Source organism: Rhinopithecus bieti, unplaced genomic scaffold (genome assembly GCF_001698545.2).
Source record: "Rhinopithecus bieti isolate Rb0 unplaced genomic scaffold, ASM169854v2 scaffold_315, whole genome shotgun sequence".
NCBI lineage: Eukaryota > Metazoa > Chordata > Mammalia > Primates > Cercopithecidae > Rhinopithecus > Rhinopithecus bieti.
The window spans coordinates 1,360,479-1,381,263 of record NW_016803481.1 but is presented as its reverse complement, the minus strand read 5'-3'; the positions used below and the strand labels follow the sequence as shown (position 1 = coordinate 1,381,263).

General features: G+C 35.3%; 1 protein-coding gene across 3 annotated transcripts in view; it reads left to right on the top strand.

Annotated features, from left to right (window-relative positions):
* Positions 1-3,780, top strand: part of FZD3 (frizzled class receptor 3) — a 75,190-nt gene extending 71,410 nt beyond the window's left edge. For 2 of the 3 annotated variants that reach the window (XM_017884770.1, XM_017884776.1), the window contains one exon: positions 2,127-3,780. In XM_017884770.1, the coding sequence (XP_017740259.1) occupies positions 2,127-2,340 (214 nt within the window). In that variant the 3' untranslated portion in view covers positions 2,341-3,780. The remainder of the gene's footprint in view (positions 1-2,126) is intronic. The other variant, XM_017884783.1, reaches the window with a different exon arrangement.
* The last annotated feature ends 17,005 nt before the right edge of the window (positions 3,781-20,785 follow it).

Sequence of the window (20,785 nt, the reverse complement as noted above, 5' to 3'; positions counted from 1 at the left end):
CTCTTTTCATTTGCCATATTTATTTGAGACAGATGCTTGGGTAGCCATTGAGAGGTGAAAGATCTCCAAATCAGCTGCCAAGTCATATTTGGAAACTTGGAAAAATCTTCTACTCAGTTTTAAGGCAACAATCATTATGCAAAATAATAATTATTAGACTAGAACAACAAGCCCATTCTGAAATGTTTTCATCTGCAAACATTGTCATTATTTACCAAAACATGCAGAACAAATTTAAAACTGTTTTAGGTCCTAAATATGAAGTTATCTTTTAATAAATGAGAAATAACATTTTACCCAATAACATGAGAAATGTTTAAAATATTTATCTTTTCATATTTAACTTTTCTTTTTTGCTTTACTGAAACAAAATACATGTTTTTGTTTTTTGAGACAGAATGTCGCCCTAGTCGTCCAGGCTGTAGTAGAGTGGTGCAATCTCGGCTCACTGCAACCTCTGCCTCCAAGGTTGAAGGAATTCTCCTGCCTCAACCTCCCAAGTAGCTGGGATTACAGGCGCCCACCACCATGCCCAGCTAATTTTTGTATTTTTAGTAGAGACGGGGTTTCACCATGTTCGCCAGGCTGCTCTTGGACTCCTGACCTCAGGTGATCTGCCCTTCTCAGCCTCCCAAAGTGCTGGGATTACAGGCCAGAGCCACTGCGCCCGGCCAAAATACATGTTTTTTTAAAAAAATAATTTTCAAAGGACTTCTCAAGTTTTAAACTCTGATCTAATGAAAATATTACTAGAAGATCACCTCTGTGGTGTATGAATGTATCTTTAAATTTTATAAATCACACTGAGTCATGAAATTTGTTACAATTATTTTTGTGAAGGAATGGTGGATTAACACTTTCTGACAGCCAACAGATCTGCAGCTGCTTATGATTAGTTTTTTTGATGACTGTTTAAAAAAAAAAAAAAACCTAGCCTGCTATATATTATTTTAGAAACATTACTTAAAACTTAATGTTAATTAAAGTTATAGATTATACTAAGTTTTCTTTGAGGTTTATTATCCTAAATCAAATACTTTTACAAAATGGTATACATATAGGTGTAAGTATAAACAAAAAGTATTTTAAACAAATACTTCTTGAGGCACTAGGGATTAAAGGATAAAATATGGTCCTTACCTTGAAAGAGCACACTATAAAGCCAGAATCATTGATAAATAGCATGCTAGCTCCATAAGCAAAGGCCTAATAAAAAAGTCATAATTGATTTTCCTGACCTTGACTGGCCTAGAGCTAATCTCATTCCTCATGGCAAAGCTCAGTGAGTCAGGACTGCAACAAAAGAAAATTTAACAGCTCCATTGCTGCTTTTCAAGATAAGTGCAGAGAAGGAGACAGCCTGCAGTTAGCAGAGGGAGCCCAGCTCACATACTCCAAGCTGGGTCTAGAGCTGAAGGTGCAAAGAATTTACTTTAGCCAGAATATAGGTTACAAAGTGTTAGGACGTAACTTCCAAGCAGATGTAGCTTCCATGAAGGAGCATCTTCACAGCCTCAAGCCCTGATGAGAGGTAATTAAGATAATTTACAGGTAGTTAATTCAGTTGTTAACTGGGCTATCTGGAAAGCAGCTTTCGGCACATACTGTCATCATTGCTTGCCAGTTTATTTATTTTTTTTTTAGGTTATACCAATTTCACCTCTGATTTCATATTCTCCCTCTTCCAATCAGAGTCTTTTAATAAAATTTGAGTGTACCCGTCTACTGATTATAGCCACTCTTCTTGGCTGCCAGGGACAATGCCACATTTCTTCTATTTGTTGTTACCCCTCTCCCTGAACCCACCCCATTCAAAACTCATTTGAATGACAAAAGTATTCATATCTAGTGCAGCTTTAAATCGGTCAGCCTTATTTAATCTTAGCTTCTGTCCTTTTGCAGAGAATGAATGGAACCTTAATTCTGAGTGGATTATCTCTTTTGTTGGCCATGTCAATACTTCTACAGTGTTAACGAAGTTAAGCAATCAAAAGTTGGTTATTACTTTCTCATGGTTGGTTTCCTAATAATTTCCCTTACTGATGCGTTTTTATGAAAATTATTAGTGTTATTATATTTTCTAGTGTGTTCTGTTACCCACTTCAAAATAAACTCTCTCGTGACAGGTACACGCCCTGCAGTTACAGAGGAATGGAGGAGAGACTACCTCATGGCAGCATGTCACGACTAACAGATCACTCCAGGCATAGTAGTTCTCATCGGCTCAATGAGCAGTCACGACATAGCAGCATCAGAGATCTCAGTAATAATCCCATGACTCACATCACACATGGCACCAGCATGAATCGGGTTATTGAAGAAGATGGAACCAGTGCTTAATTTGTCTTGTCTAAGGTGGAACGCTTGTGCTGTTTAAAATATTTTATTCTTTGCCTTTTGCATGACTGATTGCTGTAACTCACTGTTAACATGCTTTCAGTCAACTACAGATTGTGTCCACTGGAAAGGTAAATGTTTGCTTTTTATATTGCATCAAACTTGAAACATCAAGGCATCCAAAACACTAAGAATTCTATCATCACAAAATAGTTCGTCTTTCTAGGTTATGAAGAGATAATTATTTGTCTGGTAAGCATTTTATAAACCCACTCATTTTATATTTAGAAAATCCTAAATATGTGGTGACTGCTTTGTAGTGAACTTTCATATACTGTAAACTAGTTATGAGATAACATTCTGGTAGCTCAGTTAATAAAACAATTTCAGAATTAAAGAAATTTTCTATGCAAGGTTTACTTCTCAGATGAATAGTAGGACTTTGTAGTTTTATTTACACTAAGTGAAAAAAGAACTGTGTTTTTAAACTGTAGGAGAATTTAATAAATCAGCAAGGGTATTTTAGCTAATAGAATAAAAGTACAACAGAAGAATTTGATTAGTCTATGAAAGGTTCTCTCAGCATTCTATCGAAATAATCTTCATCCAGAGATATTCAGGATTTGGATTAGCAGTGGAATAAAGAGATGGGCATTCTTTCCCCTATAATTGTGCTGTTTTTCTAACTTTTGTAAATATTACTTTTACTGGCTGTGTTTTTATAACTTATCCATATGCATGATGGAAAAAGTTTAATTTGTGGCCATCTTTTCCCATGTAATAGTATTGATTCATACAGAACTTAATGTTCAAAATTTGCTTTGTGGAGGCATGTAATAAGATAAACATCATACATTATAAGGTTCTTTGTGGTAACCACACTTACAAAATGGCAAAACACTTTCTCTGTATTCATTGTTGTATTTTTCTACAGTGAGATGTGATCTTGCCAAAGCCACCAGACCTTGGCTTCCAGGCCCTCCTATAGTGAGTTGATTGTCTGCACTTGCCTTGCCCAATAGCCAGTAGGCTACAGCTTTTGCCCCACACCCTTATTTTCAGATTCTGGATCATTCTTGTTTACAACTGAAATATATATAACCTCAGTCCAAAGTGGTGATTGATTTGATATTGGAAAATCACTGTAGCTAAATGAAGCATGATTAGTAGTCTTACTATGAATATCATTTAATCTTAAAAAAATCAAGTAAAAAATGTTTATCTGGTAATGTTTAAATAATTTACAATATAAACTGTAAACCTTATTAGGCATGAAATAATCAGAAGAGAAAGAAAAATGCTGGAACATGCTGGATGTATTATGTAAAAAGCATATTTAAACAAGGGTCCTCAACCCTGACTGCAGATAAGAATCACTTGGGTTACTTCAGATGCCTAACACCTTCCTCTCATACAAGTAAGAATTGGTAGCTTTCTTAAAAAGGAAAAAAAGCTTTCCAGGTGATTCTAATGTGCAGCCTGGCTTGAAACTCACTACTTTAACTTGCCCCTGCTGATCTGATGGCATCATATATCACATGAACATCCACATGGATTCAGTCTTTGGCTTTCATATCATTATCTAATATTCAGTTGTTCTGCACCAGATGCCGAGTTCTGGGCTCCACTCCTAGAGAGACTTACTCAGTAAGGCCAAAGTGATAGGACTTTAAAATCTGTAGTTATAAAAATACTGCAGGTGATTCTTATGCAGATAATCCAAGAATCATACTTTGAAGAATTATTCTAGACTCTGAAGAGGCCTGGCTCTGCCTTCTGCTATTATAGTTTATGACCTTTAACAATTCAACTCTCCGAGTCTCAGTTCCCTTGTTTGTAAATGAAGATAGAAGATAAATACCTACTCTACCTACCTCACAAAGCTGTCAAATTAAGACCAAGTGAAAAAAACTATGTGAAAGCTCTTTGAAAACCGTAAAGCATTATGAATGATAAGGGATTAGGTTATTGTGGATTTAAGAGGTGTGAGGACTGCTGTAGTATATTCCTTGACGTGTTGAATTCATGTGTACTTTCTTTCTCACCCTTTAAAACAAAAAGTGCCAAGAAGTTAGGTGTTGAAAAAGAATCTTCTCATCAGGCAGCAAAGTCAGTTTTCTGATAGTAATAATTTGTCTATTAGGTTATATATTTCAAAGTACATTTATGATAATATGACTTACTCTTCATGGGAGATATTTGAATATTTGGCCCAAAATGTTTTCAGTTTTTCTCTGTGTTCGCTGCCTTGGAACTGGAGTTAATGCTCAAGGCAGGTAGGTCTGAATTCCCTCATAACTGACAATTAATAAACATTTTCTCTGAAAGCCAAACATATAACAACTCATTTATCAATAATTCATGAAGCTTTTGTCTGAGAATCTCTCCTGCAAACAGCATGAGAGAACCAAAACAAACATTCACAAATAAAAATAAGTTAAAATAGAAGGTACCAGTTTGAGCTCGAAGATGTTGTCATTCATTGCCATCTGCATTATATTATCAACTGCCAAAATGTTAATTGGTTTTCTTTTACAAGTGGGCCAAGTATAGACAGTTAAGTGAACATCACTATGAAAATCTTAACTTCGTGCTTCTACATTTTTATATATTCATTTGTATTTTCTCTATCAAATTAATTGTTGGTATGTATGGGAATACTATAGTGACTTTTCAGTTACTTTCAGTAAGTATCTTAATTTTGTCCCACAAAATTTATGTAATATTGTTAATCCATGGTTTTAAACAACAGTATTTAGTTTGGGCAGCAGTTTCAAGTCTCAGCTAGCTTAAACCAATCTGAATAAGTCTGGACAGTTTTCCTACCATATGTTTAACTTTGATTGGCATATGATAATGTTTAGTGTTTTCTTTTTTCAGTTGACAACTGAGAAAACAATAGTTCTAAAATGTTAATATATTATCAAAAGCTTTTCAAAAAGTACTTTGATTTCAGCAACATTGTTTTATTCAATAATTAGACAAAAGATCTAAGATAATATTAAACTCAAAACAATTTGTTTCAAAGAACAATTGGTCAGTAACTCAGCTGGCACAGGGCTTCATACACAGTTTTTCAATAAATATTTAAATGAACAATTCTTGTTACACAACTTGCTTTTACTCTAGTACTGAGTCTCACATCAAAGAAATTGGAAAGATCTAAATGTAACCTATGTGAAAGGAAGTCTCTGCTTTACCAGAATAATATATGGCAGTTAATAAGCATGTAAAATACACCGAATGAAACATATTTTGTATAGATAACAGTCCATGTCACTATTGTAATTAAAGAAATATATGTACAGACATGTACCAATCCTTTTAATTAATTTTAGCAGATGAAGAGTGATTCTTAGAAGTGAGTAATTAGACTCCTTTTAGTCTTATGCTGTTAGATCTTTGTGGACCAGTTGGGTAAATTAATCTTAAAATCAACCTTCCTTTTCTCTGCTCTTAGAGCAGATTTATAAAATTCTAAGAATGTGTTCAAATTAGAAAATTTACTACATTTTAACCTACCTCATCAATTTCTTTGTGATAATAGCTGGAAATAACTCAAATTGTACCCATCTTAGTTTAGGCTATCTCTCTGAAATGAAAGGAACAACTTAATTTTTTTATGTAAATTAGTGAATCATTTGCTGGAGCTTAGAAAATATCAACATACCAAAATTTCATTATGATGATATTTATATTGCTTTTTGACATGCCAAAGGTACATTTACATATTACCATATTTGGATGACTTACGTAGTCTAGTGTAATGAAAATTCCCATGGGATTGGAATTTAACTCATGATATCAACTGGGCTGGTCATTTAATTTCTCTGAGTCTTTGTTCAGTGTAAAATGTGGATAAGGTAAGGTTTGGTTTTAGCCTCCCTCACTGGATATTGTAAGGACCAAATGAAATAACATTTATTATAATGCTCTGTAACCCATAAATTATTCTACTTAAAAAAAATTTTTTTTAGAGACAGGGTCTTGCTCTGTCACACAGGCGGTAACCTTGAACTCCTAGGCTCAAGCAGTCCTCCAGCTTCAGCCTCCCAAGTAGCTAAGACTGTAGGTGTGCACCACTACACCTGGCTAATTTTAATTTTTTTTTTCTTTTTTTGAGATGGAGTCTGGCTTTGTTGCCCAGGGTGGAGTGCAGTGGCACAATCTCGGCTTACTGCATCCTCCACCTCCTGGGTTCAAGTGACTCTCCTGCCTCAGCCTTCCAAGAATCTGGGACTACAGGTGCACGCCACCACGCCCGGCTAGTTTTTGTATTTTTAGTAGAGATGGAGTTTTGCCATGTTGGCCAGGAGTTTTGCTGTGCTGGTCTCAAACTCCTGACCTCAAGTGATCCGCCCACCTCAGCCTCCCAAAATGCTAGGATTACAGGCATGAGTCACTGCATCTGGCTTAATTCAAAATTTTTAAATTTTTTGTAGAGATGGTTCTCACTATGTTGACCAGGCTGGTCTTGAACTCCTGGCCTCCTAAAGCACTGGGATTACAAGCATGAGCCACCATGCCTAATTCATAAATTGTTCTACTGGTACCATTTGATTTTGTTAGAATTTGGGGGGGGCTGTAGAAAACAAGGTTACAGTCTTCATTAGTATTTCTTTTTAGCAGTAACAACAAAATAGGCAATTAGACCAGTATTCATTTGGTACAGTCTTTAAATCGGTCATCCAATTAACCTTTAAAAAGTAGGTTATGCTTTTAAATTGTATTGGCTCTTTAATATGTGTTATACCAGAGTATGCTCTCAAATTTTATGTAGTTGAATTTCTAGAACAAATTTGGGGATATTCATTATATTTTTCCTTTTATATGAAATTGTGTAAGTACATTAGCTTGACTTAAATTATAAAATATACATATATATAAAGAAGAATGTAGACCCTATGACGTTTTTTGTCTTTGACTTTTTGGCTTTTATGTACCTAATTCTTTCTGATTGAGAACAAGTTTTGAAAAAGTGATTCACTTGTTGGTTTTCATCATGGCAAAACTTTACATTTTAAGTCATCACACTATGAGAATTGTTTGTACACATTTATAATTTTTTTAAACTGTAAAGGATTTTTTCTCCATTCTTCACTCACAAAGGATAGCATTTTTATGGAACCTAGATTTACAAAGGAACTTGTGATTCTTTTAAATGTTTTTATGTAGTTTTACAACTGATTAAGAAAAAATGTTTACATTTAATACAGCTGTATTTCCTAGTAGCTGTATAATCTTATACATTATTCTTATATAATTTTGACCTATTTTGTATGAAAATAATTGTGTTGGCATCTCTTCATAATTTAATTCTTTTCTCTCCTTCTTTTGTTCCAGTTAGATGAATTTGGGAAAGGAGTAGGAAGACTAGGTATCACATGCCTTCCGTCTGACTGTAATCAGTCTCCTGGGTGTTTTACTAATTTAATCTTAATCCTGTGCTTCTTTAGTCATTAAATTGATATAGGATTACAGTTTTCTCTCAGGATCCAAGTCTTCTAAGAATGAAAATGTTAAAGTCTACCCAGAATCAGCCATCCTTGTAGACATTTCTATTTGGTTGATTTATAAAGATTTAATATATAAAGATTTAATATGATTAAACATGTTTCTTATTCTGTGATCTCTAATTAGGAAGTAAAATTCTGTTGACATAAATATAAAAGAAAGTAAAGTTTTCACTTATACTTTAATTAAACACCAAACCACTACATTACTTACTTCCTATAAGACACAGTAGTTCAATCTGTTGAAATGCATTGAAAGATAATTTCCTTCAGATTACTTTTTAAATTACCATCTGCCTCAGGAAATCTGTTATGTTATTTCTTGAATATTTTTGTTGGTGTGAAAGTGTTGCTTATACTTTATGCTCATTTTATTGGTCACTGTCACCAGTTTTTCCCGATAGAGATTAAACAAGTTTTTTTACCTTGAAATAATTCAGATTTTGAAGATCACTGTTTCATTATTTTGCTAATTACCATTAACTGGTAAAGTTAGTCTTTAAAGATTTGTTAAGGTTGATATTTTATCATATTTCCTGAAGTAGGATGGATTACTTTATTATTATTGTAGCTTTAAGGCTTTTTGTTGTATAAGTCAGCTTGTTTGTATATGCTAAATTGCAGATATTTCTTTGTGTTGTGCATATTGGTTTTTTTTTTTTTAACTTAGAGCTTAATAATTGCTATTTTCTATACTGGAGTCTAAAATTAAACAAAAAAAAATTTCTAAATTGGCAGGATTTTTTTTAATGATTAGTAAAAATGCATTATTTTATTTTTTAAAATACCATAGGATTTTGAGTCAGGAAACTTGACTTCTAGTCTTGCCTCTCTTATGCAGTTAGTCTTGCCTCTCTTTTGCAGTTAACTGTGTAACTTTGGACAAGGCATTTTACCTCGTGGTGCCTCCATTTTCTCATTCTCTAGGGAACAAGAGAATTAGTTTAGGTAGTGTCTAAAATTCCACCCAGCTCTTATTTAGTTCTCCTATGACCATTTTATAATCATTATTTTGGTCTCGTTTTTATTCTTGTTATTCATTCCATGAACTAGATCAACTTGTATTGTTTTACTAGATCAACTTGTATTAATGTCATTTGCATGTAAATTGATGGGATTCAGATATGTTATCAACTTTTTCCATTAGCGATTTTAAGTAATTTCAAAAAAGGAAAATTATATTACAGGTAATAAAATGAAAGAAAGTTATAAATATTAGACATGGCTTTTTTAAATGGGAAAGACTTCTTAAGTACCAATATAAGCACCTTAAATTGATCTATAGAAAAGAATGACATAACATTTTGTGGTCTTTGTTCTCTTAAATGTGACTATAGCTATTAGCCTAAAATTTACACAAAATGTATTCAAGATCAAATTAGTGAACAAAGCAGTGGTTCATATGGCTAATATAAAAGCTATTCAATTTACCAATATTAAAATGTAAAAGAAATTTCAGAGGAGTTGATTGAAAATTTTTTGTTCAGTAATTATTCTTAAGCTGCATTCTTAGGTTTATTACGTAAATATAGTTGCCAGATTGCCATGGGCAAGTGAATGCCTTCTTTTGAAGTGTTGTTAGAGATCAGTGTGGCTTGTTATTTTTAATTTTTTTCTGGCTATACAGAATGTTTCTGGAAGGGTTCCTTAAATGTCATCAGATAGAATGTAGAGATTGAGGCCAGATGCAGTGACTCACGCCTGTAATCCCAGCACTTTGGGAGGCTGAGGTGGGTGGATCACCTGAGGTCAGGAGTTCCAGACCAGCCTGGTCAACATGGCAAAACCCCTTCTGTACTAAAAATACAAAAATTAGCCAGGCGCAGTGGCTCACGCCTGTAATCCCAACACTTTGGGAGGCCAAGGCAGGTGGATCACGAGGTCAGGAGATCAAGACCGTCCTGGCTAACATGGTGAAACCCCTGTCTCTACTAAAAATACAAAAAAATTAGCCGGGTGTGGTGGCGAGCACCTGTAGTCCCAGCTACTCGGGAGGCTGAGGCAGGAGGATGGCGTGAACCCAGGAGATGGAGCTTGCAGTGAACCGAGATCTCACTACTGCACTCCAGCCTGGGCGGCGGAGCGAGACTCCATCTCAAAAAAAAAAAAAAAAAATAGAGATTGTATTAGTTCCGTTTCAGATTTCTCTGGTAGATTAAGTGTTCTCTGTGCACTAGGCCAAGGAAGTTCCTGTTACCTTTAAAGATCATTGTGTTTGCTCTGATTGTCTACATTAGCTCATATCAATCTTTTGAACACTGGTTCAAATCTGGGTGTTGGGATAAGATCTGATGGTTAGAGAATAGTGGAAAGTTGATATAGGAAGGTATACTGGTTTCTGGTGTGATTCTTTAGCTCCACTTGATTCCTTGTCTTATGTCATTTCACTGGATCATGTAACTCTCCTGGCTGTCAGAAATTAAATTAGATGCCCAGCCTTTCTCATTCAGAGATGCCTGTATTATGTTATTTTGATTGCCTACCAAAAAAAATTTGTTTTCAGTTCTCTGGCTCTGCAAGTCTTTGTGATCACATTTGTTAAATTGAATCTGAGATTCAGATATTTCATTTAATATTTTCTGGGTTTTAATAATGGGATATCCTGTAAGATAAAGCAAGTAATCCTAGAGTGATTTACTTTATGGTTAGTCATCCACCATTTTCCTATTTCTGTACTCCTCCCATTCTCCATTTTTAAAAGGAAATTTACAAATGTGTTCCCTTATCCCTGCCTCAGATAATTTTTCCCTGAACTCATCTTGTCAGCAGAAACATTTAATATGAAATAATTCCATATTTCTGAGACAAGATCGACACAGTAGTTCTTTACATTGAGCTGAGGTGAATGTATACTTAAAATACTCTTATTTTCTTTTATATGAACTTAAAATCTTTAAAATCATATATAGGACTCCCCAATGTGAAAATTTTAGGCTGGACATTCTCTTGCTATCAGGTGCTATTTCTGCCTTAGCTGTGAGTTGGACTAAATCCGAATTTTGTATCATTCATCTTTTTATAATATTTAACTTCCCTAGAATCACCACGTCTTTAACCCCAACTTCCAACAACTTTTCTGCTTTTATTTTCAAATGCCAAATTGTATCTTTGTGTTTTATTTTCTCATTGAAGTGTAAAAGTATCACATATATGAAGGAATGACTGATTTAGACATTCACTTTGGCATAATAAAGATTGATATTGATGCCACCCACCATCCCTTTCCTCTAGCCCCAGAAAGAAAAGTTCAACAACTCAAAAACAAGTAAATTCTCTTATCTTGTTATTTAATAGAACAGTGGAAGCTGTTTCTTCAAAACTAAAATATTTTACCAAAAAAAATACTTTTGTATTTTAATCTGGTAGTGAATTTGGGGATTATTTATGTAAATGTATCATAATTAACAGTAAATATGAGTTACTTCACTCTCTAATTTGTGATACCCAAGACTCATATTTATTTAATGTGAGGTGTTTTTTGAGCCTTTTTTTATCTTGTTTTCTTAACTTTTTACAGTGTTGTTAGATTATCATGGTCACATCTCGGCATGTAGATCAGCTCCTCCTGTAGTAGATCAGTTGTTCTCTGGTAGAGTCAGGTCAAGGAGGTTTTTGCTACATGGTCATAATTGGATAATACAGTATTATTCTGAACTACCTGAAATTGCTGGTTTCATTGGTCAAAAATGATCAGATGCTGGCAATTTAATAACATATATATTCAAGAAGGAACCAAACAAAAGATCTTTTAGAATAGATATGTTAACTTCTCATCCTAACCCTATCAACATATCAGATGTTTTATGAAGGAGACTCTACAGGTAACCACAAGTCTTACCAAGAAAATTCTCCTTTAAAAAATTATCCTTTATTTTGTTGTGAAATTTTCCAGTTTTCAAAAATGTTTTATCAAAATGACTTCATAATTGAAGCAAATACCTTTTGGGAGTATATATACATTAATAAGGCTTTCACTAAATCTGTGTGTAGTTTAAGTTTAAAGCTTTTATAATCTGAGATATTGTTATATATTAGGTTGGTGAAAAAGTAGCTGCAGTTTTGCCAGTTTTTTAATGGCAAAACCGCAGTTAGTTTTTCACCAACCTGATATAAAAGGATTCATCTGTAAGTATCATTTAGAGGCAAAATAATTTTCCCCCTCACATCTAATGTGGACTCAAATTTTGGCAACTGGAATTTTATCCTCTTGGTAGGCATTCTAAATTAATGAATATTGCTATGTGGTATAGTAAGCAAATTTGCCATAAAATGCCATTTAAAGATTTTCTTTATACCTTTATTTCAGGTTATAAGAATAAAGGTATATGAGTTGAAGATCATATAAAAAAATATGAAACTCCTACACAGGAAATCCCCAATTTTATGATTTAATAGGTTGTAAATTGAGTTGTTTCAAATTCAGACTACGTATCATCATATAAATAATATGAATAATAAGGGTAAAAGCTTAGCCAACAAAAACTAATCTAGTACACCGCAGAGGCACCCTAGGCGTCTTGGTTTTGGATACATTTTTATAGTGGAGAAAGGTTACTTTGGTCTCTCAATAATTGCTTGGTACACTTCTTCCTGGGCAATATGCTCATGATACCCTCTTCATGTGACCTATTCCTCAAATGCTACCTTCTCCAAAACTTCCCTACCTGCCTTCTATCCGCTAGTCATTCTTATCAATACTTCCAAAATATAACCTATCTCAAGTGTTAGAAATTTGCTTTAACTAATTTATATTAAAGTGTTAGTGACTATAGCCCTTTTAGCTCTCTTAAAGAGAAATCTGCATTAAAAGCAACCACGTTGCTGTTAGCGCAAATTAATCTCAATGAGTAGAATGTTAAGCTTTAAAACAAAAGTGGAAATCATTTAAATTAGTGTTGATGGGACATTTTGCGGCAGGAGATACCATTAAGTGACCTAGCTTGGAAATCTGCCCCCTTTGCCCAAACCCATGTGATGTCTGAAACTGCTGTATATTTTCAGTGACCTTGAGAAAGGGAGCTAGTCATTTGTATTTATGGGCCTTATGAAGTCACGGCCTGCTGATCCTGTTTTTTAAGTTCAAGGGCAATGCCTAAAGCATCCTAGATCTCCTTCACCCTCATTCTACCTGACCAACAGCTAGGTCTGTCTTCCAGCTCTTTCTCATTGATACTACATTTACAGATGAACACTATCCATGCTTGTTAAAAAAAAAAAAAGTCTTTCCCCATTTTACTGTTACAATTTTTCAAGAGCTATAAAGGTAGAAAAGGTATTCTTTTCATTATTCTAAAAAATATATCATTTTTAAATAGCTGGCACTTAGAAGTTTAGTTTTCCAAACTCTTCTGAATCAAATTGCTGAGGTGATTCTAAATGTCTAATATTGGTTTATCATATAAACATCTAATTAGAAAGTGTTTATGCTAAAGACTTGTATTTTGTGGCATTAGTTCTTCGTGTTTCTTTTTTATATGTTCATTAAAATGGTTCACTTCCAAATGAGTGGAAAAGTTGCTGTTGTTGGGATGTACAGGGCAAGTGCACTTGTTAGAGCATGAACTGGGAATTTCACATTAGCTGATGTGCTTTGCACTCTGCTCTTGTAGATTTATTTTGTTTACAGTAGACTGATGTCAGTTTTTGTAAATGTTTTTTCTTAGCACTTTAACTGTGAGTGTACAAACTGATTTTAAATGTAGTGGTTGTATATTTTGGTTATAAATTGGAAATTTTTAATAAAATTAAAAACTTTGTTCTCTTTTCTGTCGTTAGTACCTGATTAATTATAATTTTCTTTGTCATCTTCCAGACCCTTTAAACAGTCTATTTAACATACTACACTGCATTTTTAAATGTTTTCATATTTTAAGTTTTTCACATAATAATGTAGGAATCACAGTAATCTGCCACATAGAAATAAACACACACCATCCTATATTATATCCGTTTTTCTCTTACTTATTTTGTCAATGCAGATAAAACCCATCTCTGTTCATTGTTATATCTTCAGCACGTTACACTATTAGACACACACTAGAGGCTCAATAAATATCTGTTAAATACATTGAAGTATTGTATTTATATCAGTTTCCCAATAAGAAATCCTACCCATAAAAGCAAACAAATCATCAGGTGATTTATTTTCATGCACAGGAAGGCAGAAGAGGGTTTAAACTATTAGTAGTATGTATTAGCATATATCTTGCCTAGATCATACAGTCTTTTGTTGGGAGACCTTAGAAATCCTAAGGTCCAGCTTAACCTGGTGCAGACCTTCAAAACACTATCCTTTATAACCCTCTGCTTGAATGATTTCAGTAGCAGGAAGCTCACTATGTAAAGCCTTCCATTTCGTTTTTATTTTATTTTATATTTTTGTTTTTGATTTTTTGTTGTTGTTGTTGTTTGGCCTTCCATTTCATTTTGAGACAACTCTAATTGTTATAAAAGACTTTCCGTATATTGAGTGGAAATTATACCTTCACTCATTGATACTGTTCTACAGATATACAATAATTCTATCACAGAAGTACTTTCTAGACATTTGGGGGGGAAAAAAAGGTATCTTGTTTTCTCCAAATCTCTGCAGGCAAAATGTGTCCTGTTCTCCAATTCCTATTCTCCAGTTCTCCTGTAACATCCTGTCAGACCCTAGTTCTTCTCCAAAACACTCCAGTTGTGAATACTCCTCTTAAAGTCTTCCAAAGAACTGAACACTCATCTCCAGATGCTATAAAATCAGCGAAGATTGCATTGTACATTATATGTGCATAAATTTCTATTTAACCTGTACTCTACTGTTAATTCAAAGTTTATGCAGAAAAACAGGAGCCCTTTTTTACAATCATCTCCCTCTAACCATTGAAGGGTCTAGCCATTTATATGATGAAGATATGTATATATACATATTCATTAATTGTCCAAACAAATTGTCAACTAAAGTCAAATATTTCCCTGAGGCACTGATTATCTACTATGTGCCGGGCAGTGAACCAAATAAAGTCCCTAATCTCCTGACTATTTCTAAGATAAACCAAAGAATTAAGATGGAAAAATATCCTAAATTATTGTTGCTAAATTTAAGGTTCGCCTTTGAGGGAAGGGAGGAGGGTATTTTTGAGTGTTTTATGTTGATCATTGGCTAACTTGGTGGGCAAATGCCAGTCATTCACCAGTTGAGGATTAATCAGCGTGTGTGCTGGAGCACAGAGGTACATATATGCACAGTTCTTCATCTGCAAAATGGAAGTATTGGACTAAGCAGTGGTTTTTAGCTATGGGATCCTTCATCAAATAAAATAGTATATGTAGTCTCAGTACATAAAATAGATAAAAGCACCCTTTTGTTTAAAAGAAATGTAAGGTCCCTGAATTCCACTTACTTGGCCCAGCCCTTCTTAACCACCGTCCATTACAGCATCTCTTGAAGCACTTAGACAGAACTCTTACAGCTCGAAGAGCCCACTTTAAAAATTACTAAACTGTTCTGTATCTTGACTGGTGGTGGCCACACACATCAGCATGTGATAAAATTGCACAGAACTGCATATACACACGCCCAAATGAGTGCATAGAAACCAATGAAATCTGATTAATATTGATGGATTATATCTATACCAATTTCCTGGTTTTTATATCATAGTTACCCTTGGGGAAAACTGGGTATGGGTATTCTTTAAACTGCATGTAAATCTACAATTAAAAGTGTAACAAAATTTTTTCGTAAATTAAAATGATCTCTAGGTCCTTTCTAAAATTCTCTGATTAATGCCCCATTCATTTTCTAGCTGCCTTTCCTTTCTGTTAATTTTAAAGAAACAATTAGCATTTGTTTTGAAGAGACTCTTGGTGAAAGTATCTTACCCGGGAATTTTTCGATTGTTACGTGGCCCTCCTAATTGGGTGTTCTCAGTGAAAACAAGACACTGCTAATGTGCTTTACATAATTAGAAAATAGCCCTCACATTCTACCTGTTTCCAATCCCCTACTTCCTCTAAGCTTCCCAGGAGCAATGATTCAGAAGTCAAATTGCTCAGGACCCCTACTCCGAGTGTGGCAGAAGAATGGCCTCTTAAAGATGTCCACTTCCTGATCCCCAGAACCTGAGGATACCTTACCTTATATGGCAAAAGGGACTTTGCAGATATGATGAAGGTTACCAATCCTGAAATGGGGAGATTATCTTGGATTATCCAAGAAGACCCTATCTAATCACATGATTCCTTAAAAGAAGAGAACCTTTCCCAACTGTGGCAGAGAGAAATGTGACAATGGAAGAAGGCTAAGAAAGACTCAACATTGGAAGGACTTAACCCAAGGTCACTGGCTTTAAAGATGGAGGAAAGAGGCAATGAGCTAAGGAATGCAGGCAGCCTTTCAAAGCTGGAAATGGCTTTCAACTGACAGCCAACAAGAAAATATGGCTCTCAGTCCTGCAACTGCAAGGAGCTAAACTCTGCCAACAACCAGAATGAGCAAAGGTATTAATCCTTCCTGAATGTCTCCAGAAAGGAACCACTGACATCACGACTTTAAGGCAGTAAGACCCACGTGAAGACTTCTGAGCTACAGAACTGGAAGTTAATAAATTCATGTTGCTTAAACCCCTAAATTTGGGTTAATTTCTTACGGCAGCAATAGAAAACTAATATACTAAGCCTCACACCTCCACATCTGCAAAGTGAAGGCAGTAAACAAATGAGTAATGGAAAATGGCCCAAGGAGGCCATTAAGAGTCAGAAACATTTCAGAGAGCTGGCCAGTTGCCATGAAACAGATTGTTGAGGTGGGTGGAGGCAGGTTGGAGGAATTGAGATTAATAAGAGCAATAGGTCCCTGCTGCCTTTCTTCTGATTTCATCTCTTTTATTATTATTTTTTTTTTACCATTACTTTTTCAGTTTTCATTTATTTTCACATGGTCTTCATTTTTCTCTTTTAATCTAATCAAGCATGGTGGATTTTTGTTGTTTTTTTTTCAACCCCACACTTCCACCAGCAAATGCATCCATTTGTCAGAAGGAGATGAGGAGCAACTTAGGCTTTGGAAAAATGAGATTTTCACATGTACCAACTATTACAAACTTAGGGAACACAGCTTTAATATCTAGTCTCTGGGTTCTCCTGAGACTGTGAACATAAAAAAAGAGTTATACACAAATCCACTTATTTAAACAAACAAAAGCTACAACACCAGGCACTCAAAAATATTTTGCAAATAACAAAAGCTCTCTACTAAGGTACTGATGAGTCACTGTCTTCTATTCTGCAGCTGAAGAATTATATTGAGCTCTTTTTACTATCTCTGTGGACAGCTCAAGACTAAAAGCCCTTTGGGGCTAATGGAATGTCCTCATCAGCCTCAAATAATATTAGACAAGCTACTGTACAATAATAAAAACAGCAGAAGAATTTGAACACTCCACATGACACCAGACTTGTTGGAAAAGTGTTTGCTAAATGTGGGAAATACGTTCATACACTATGTATGCAAGCTTTTGATTTCTCACATGTCCAGGTGACCAGAAAGGCAGAAAGAGGGAAGTTGTTATCTGACAACAGAGAGGGTACAGTTGAGACAGATTAGGGGAACTGTTGGTAACAGCCCCCCAGGGCACAGGTAATGCATGAGCCTCCACTCATCAATTTGGTGGATTCCAAATGAACCCTTATTATAGTGACAAAGATTCCCGTACATTCTCAGTGTGATGGTAGTAAGCATTTCTGAAAATTCCAAAAATGTATGAGCCAGATATTGGCTTATTTCTGGAGCCACTGCTACAGCACTAAAATTAACAAATCCAGAGGTTCTCAGGTGGGAACAAGCTATATCCTGTAACTGAAAACTCCTTGACATCCTATTTTGGGGGAGAAAAAAATTGAAAATTCCTTCCTTTCTTCTCCTTGTCCTGTTCATTGATAAAGCCTCTTTACATGACATATTTAACTGTAAGCCTGTTTTAGCTGTCATAATTTTGGTTGTTTTCAGAGCCAAGGGTCATTTGTATATTGTTCCTTGTCTGTTGATGAAAATTGCTTTAGAAAATGATGTTTCAAGTATCTGTAACCATTCAATAGCATTCATTCATTCATTTATTCAGGAAATACTCATTTGTTTACCTACTCCTTTTGTAAGACCCTAGGCATGCAAAGGAGAAAATGACATGGCTTCTAATCTTGCAAAGCTCACACAGCTCACACTGTTGTGAGATGAGCTCCTAAACACCTGAGTACTGCAATACTGCTGTGCTCAAAGCATCATGCAGGCACACATCTGGAAGAACTTCTGCCATGAGGACTGAGGGTACAGAGGGGTTTATAGAATATGGAAGAGTCAGTCAATGTTTATTGACCACCTATTGATTGTTGAGATTACGTCAGGGAACAAAATGCCCTTGTTCTGTTGAAGTCCTGTAATCAGAATTTTGAATCTAAAGGGAGAACACAAACAATAAACATTAATTTCAGATAGTGATAAATATTATAACACTGTCCGATAAGAGACCCCTAAAGGTCTTCATAAACCATGTGGATATTGTTTAAAGTAATAAACAGTGGTTTTAGTTAAGGGATTAACATGACATAATTTTATTTTTTTAAAAAATTATTCGGCAGCTCCATAGAAAATGGGTTATTAGGACCAAGATTGCACACAGGAGCCTGGGCAACATGGTGGAACCCATCTTTACAAAAAAAAAATACAAAAATTAGCAGGGTGTCACAGTGTGCACCTGTGGCTCCACGAGCTATTTGAGAGGCTGAGGTGGGAGGATCGTTTGAGCCAGGGAGGCAGAGGTTGCAGTGATCCGAGATTGTACCACTGCACTCCATACTGGGTGACAGATCAAGATCCTGTATTTAAAAAAAAAAAAAAAAAAAAACACACACACACAAGGAGACCAATTCAAAAAGCAACTATGCCAGTACACATTAGAGATACTAGTATGACTGGTACTCAGATTCAAGTTGTAGAGATGAACAAAAAAGGGAAGTATTTTGAAAGTAGAGCTAGACGTACTGATATACTGGATGTGACAGATGAAGGAAAGGGGATGAATAATAGATGACTTTGTTTTTTGACTAGAGCAGCCTCATGGATTATGGTGTCACTTACTGAAATGAAATGAAAACTGGGGGAAGAGCAGATGCTGGAGAGAGAAAAATCATATGCTCTATTCTGGACTGGTTAGATGTAAGGTGACTGCTAGCCATCCAAGTGGAAATGCCAAGTAAGCAGGTGGACATATGAGTCTGGAGCTCTGGTTGAGTTTGACCTGAGATAGAAACTTGAGAATCATCAAGATTTAGATGGTATTTAAAGCCATCTGGCTACATGAGATTACCTTGGAGAAGACTTTGTAGTGAAGAGAATTTGTGTAGAGGACAAAAGATCAGGAAAGCAGAGAAGGAGAGACCTGTGAGATAGGGAGACAGTCAGGGGGATGTGTTATCACGGAAGCCAGGAGAGAAAGGAGATTTGTAAAGGAGAGAGTGGTTCAACCCATCAAATGATTCTTAAAGATCAAATAAGTCAGTGGGCGCAGTGGCTCATGCCTGTAATCCCAGCACTTTGGGAGGCTGAGGCCAGTGGATCACCTGAGGTCAGGGGTTCAAGACCAACCTGGTCAACATGGTGAAACCCTGTCTCTACTAAAAATACAGAAAATTGGCTCGGCGTGATGGTAGGCGCCTGTAATCCCAGCTACTCGGGAGACTGAGGCAGGATGCTTGAACCCGGGAGGCGGAGGTTGCAGTGAGCCGAGATCATGCCATTGAACTCCAGCCTGGGTAACGAGTGAAACTCCACCTCAAAAAAAAAAAGATCAAATAAAGCCAGACACCGTGTCTCACACCTGTAATTCCAGCACTTTGGGAGGCCGAGGTGGGAGGATTGCTTGAAGCCAGGAGTTTGAGACCAGTTAGGCAACAAAGTGAGACCCCTGTCTCTACAAAAAAGGAAATATATATATACACACATATTACATACCTATTTTACATTATAAATATAAAAATATATAATATTGTATATAATAAATCATATAAATATAAGTTTTTATATATAATTATTAAAAATATGTGTAAAAGTATATGTAAGATTCTAATATTAGCCAGGTGTGGTATAGATATTTTTTTTTTTTTTTTATAGTTTAGTATTTATATTATAATGATCTATATAGGTTTACATACGTATATTATTCTGATATTAAGTATAATGTATATATAAATATATAGATTTATATGTAAATATATATTAATTTATATATATATATACACATACATTAAAAAGCTAGGTGTGGTCAGCTACTCAGAAGGCTGAGGTAGGAGGATCACTTAAAGCCCAGGAGTTTGAGGCTGCAGTGAGCTATGATGCTACCACTGTACAAGACTCTGTCTTAAAAAAAAAAAAGATCAAATAAGATGATGACTGAGAAAGACAATTTGATTTGACATCATGGAGGTTATTGAAAAGAACAACTTCAGTGGCTAGGAGTAAAGGCAGTTGCAAATGGATTGAGGAGTAACTGGGGAATTTGCATTTCTAGCACTTGGAAGATTAGATACTTTCAGTGACCTTCCCAATGAAAACAGCACAAATTCTGGACTATGTATGAAAATCTTTGTAATTTGCATTGCTAAGCTGCCCTGATCTTACCAATAAAAGTCAAAAACAAAGTGAAAGCAAAAATCATTGGTAATAAGCACCAGAAGCAGCTCTGCTGTGAGAGTTTCTGCTGAACTCCAGAGACAGCACAGCATGTGGGGGCAAGAGATTCAGCCTAAGCTCCAGCCCATTAGAGAATATAATAGGAGACTTCCAAAGGGGTATACCTTCAATGTGAGGGTGAGGGAGGAAAAAAGAAGTCATGCAGAACAGGACATCAAAGAAACTTAATTGCTTCAAATTTAGTGTTGGTTGGCAGGAGTATGGTGAA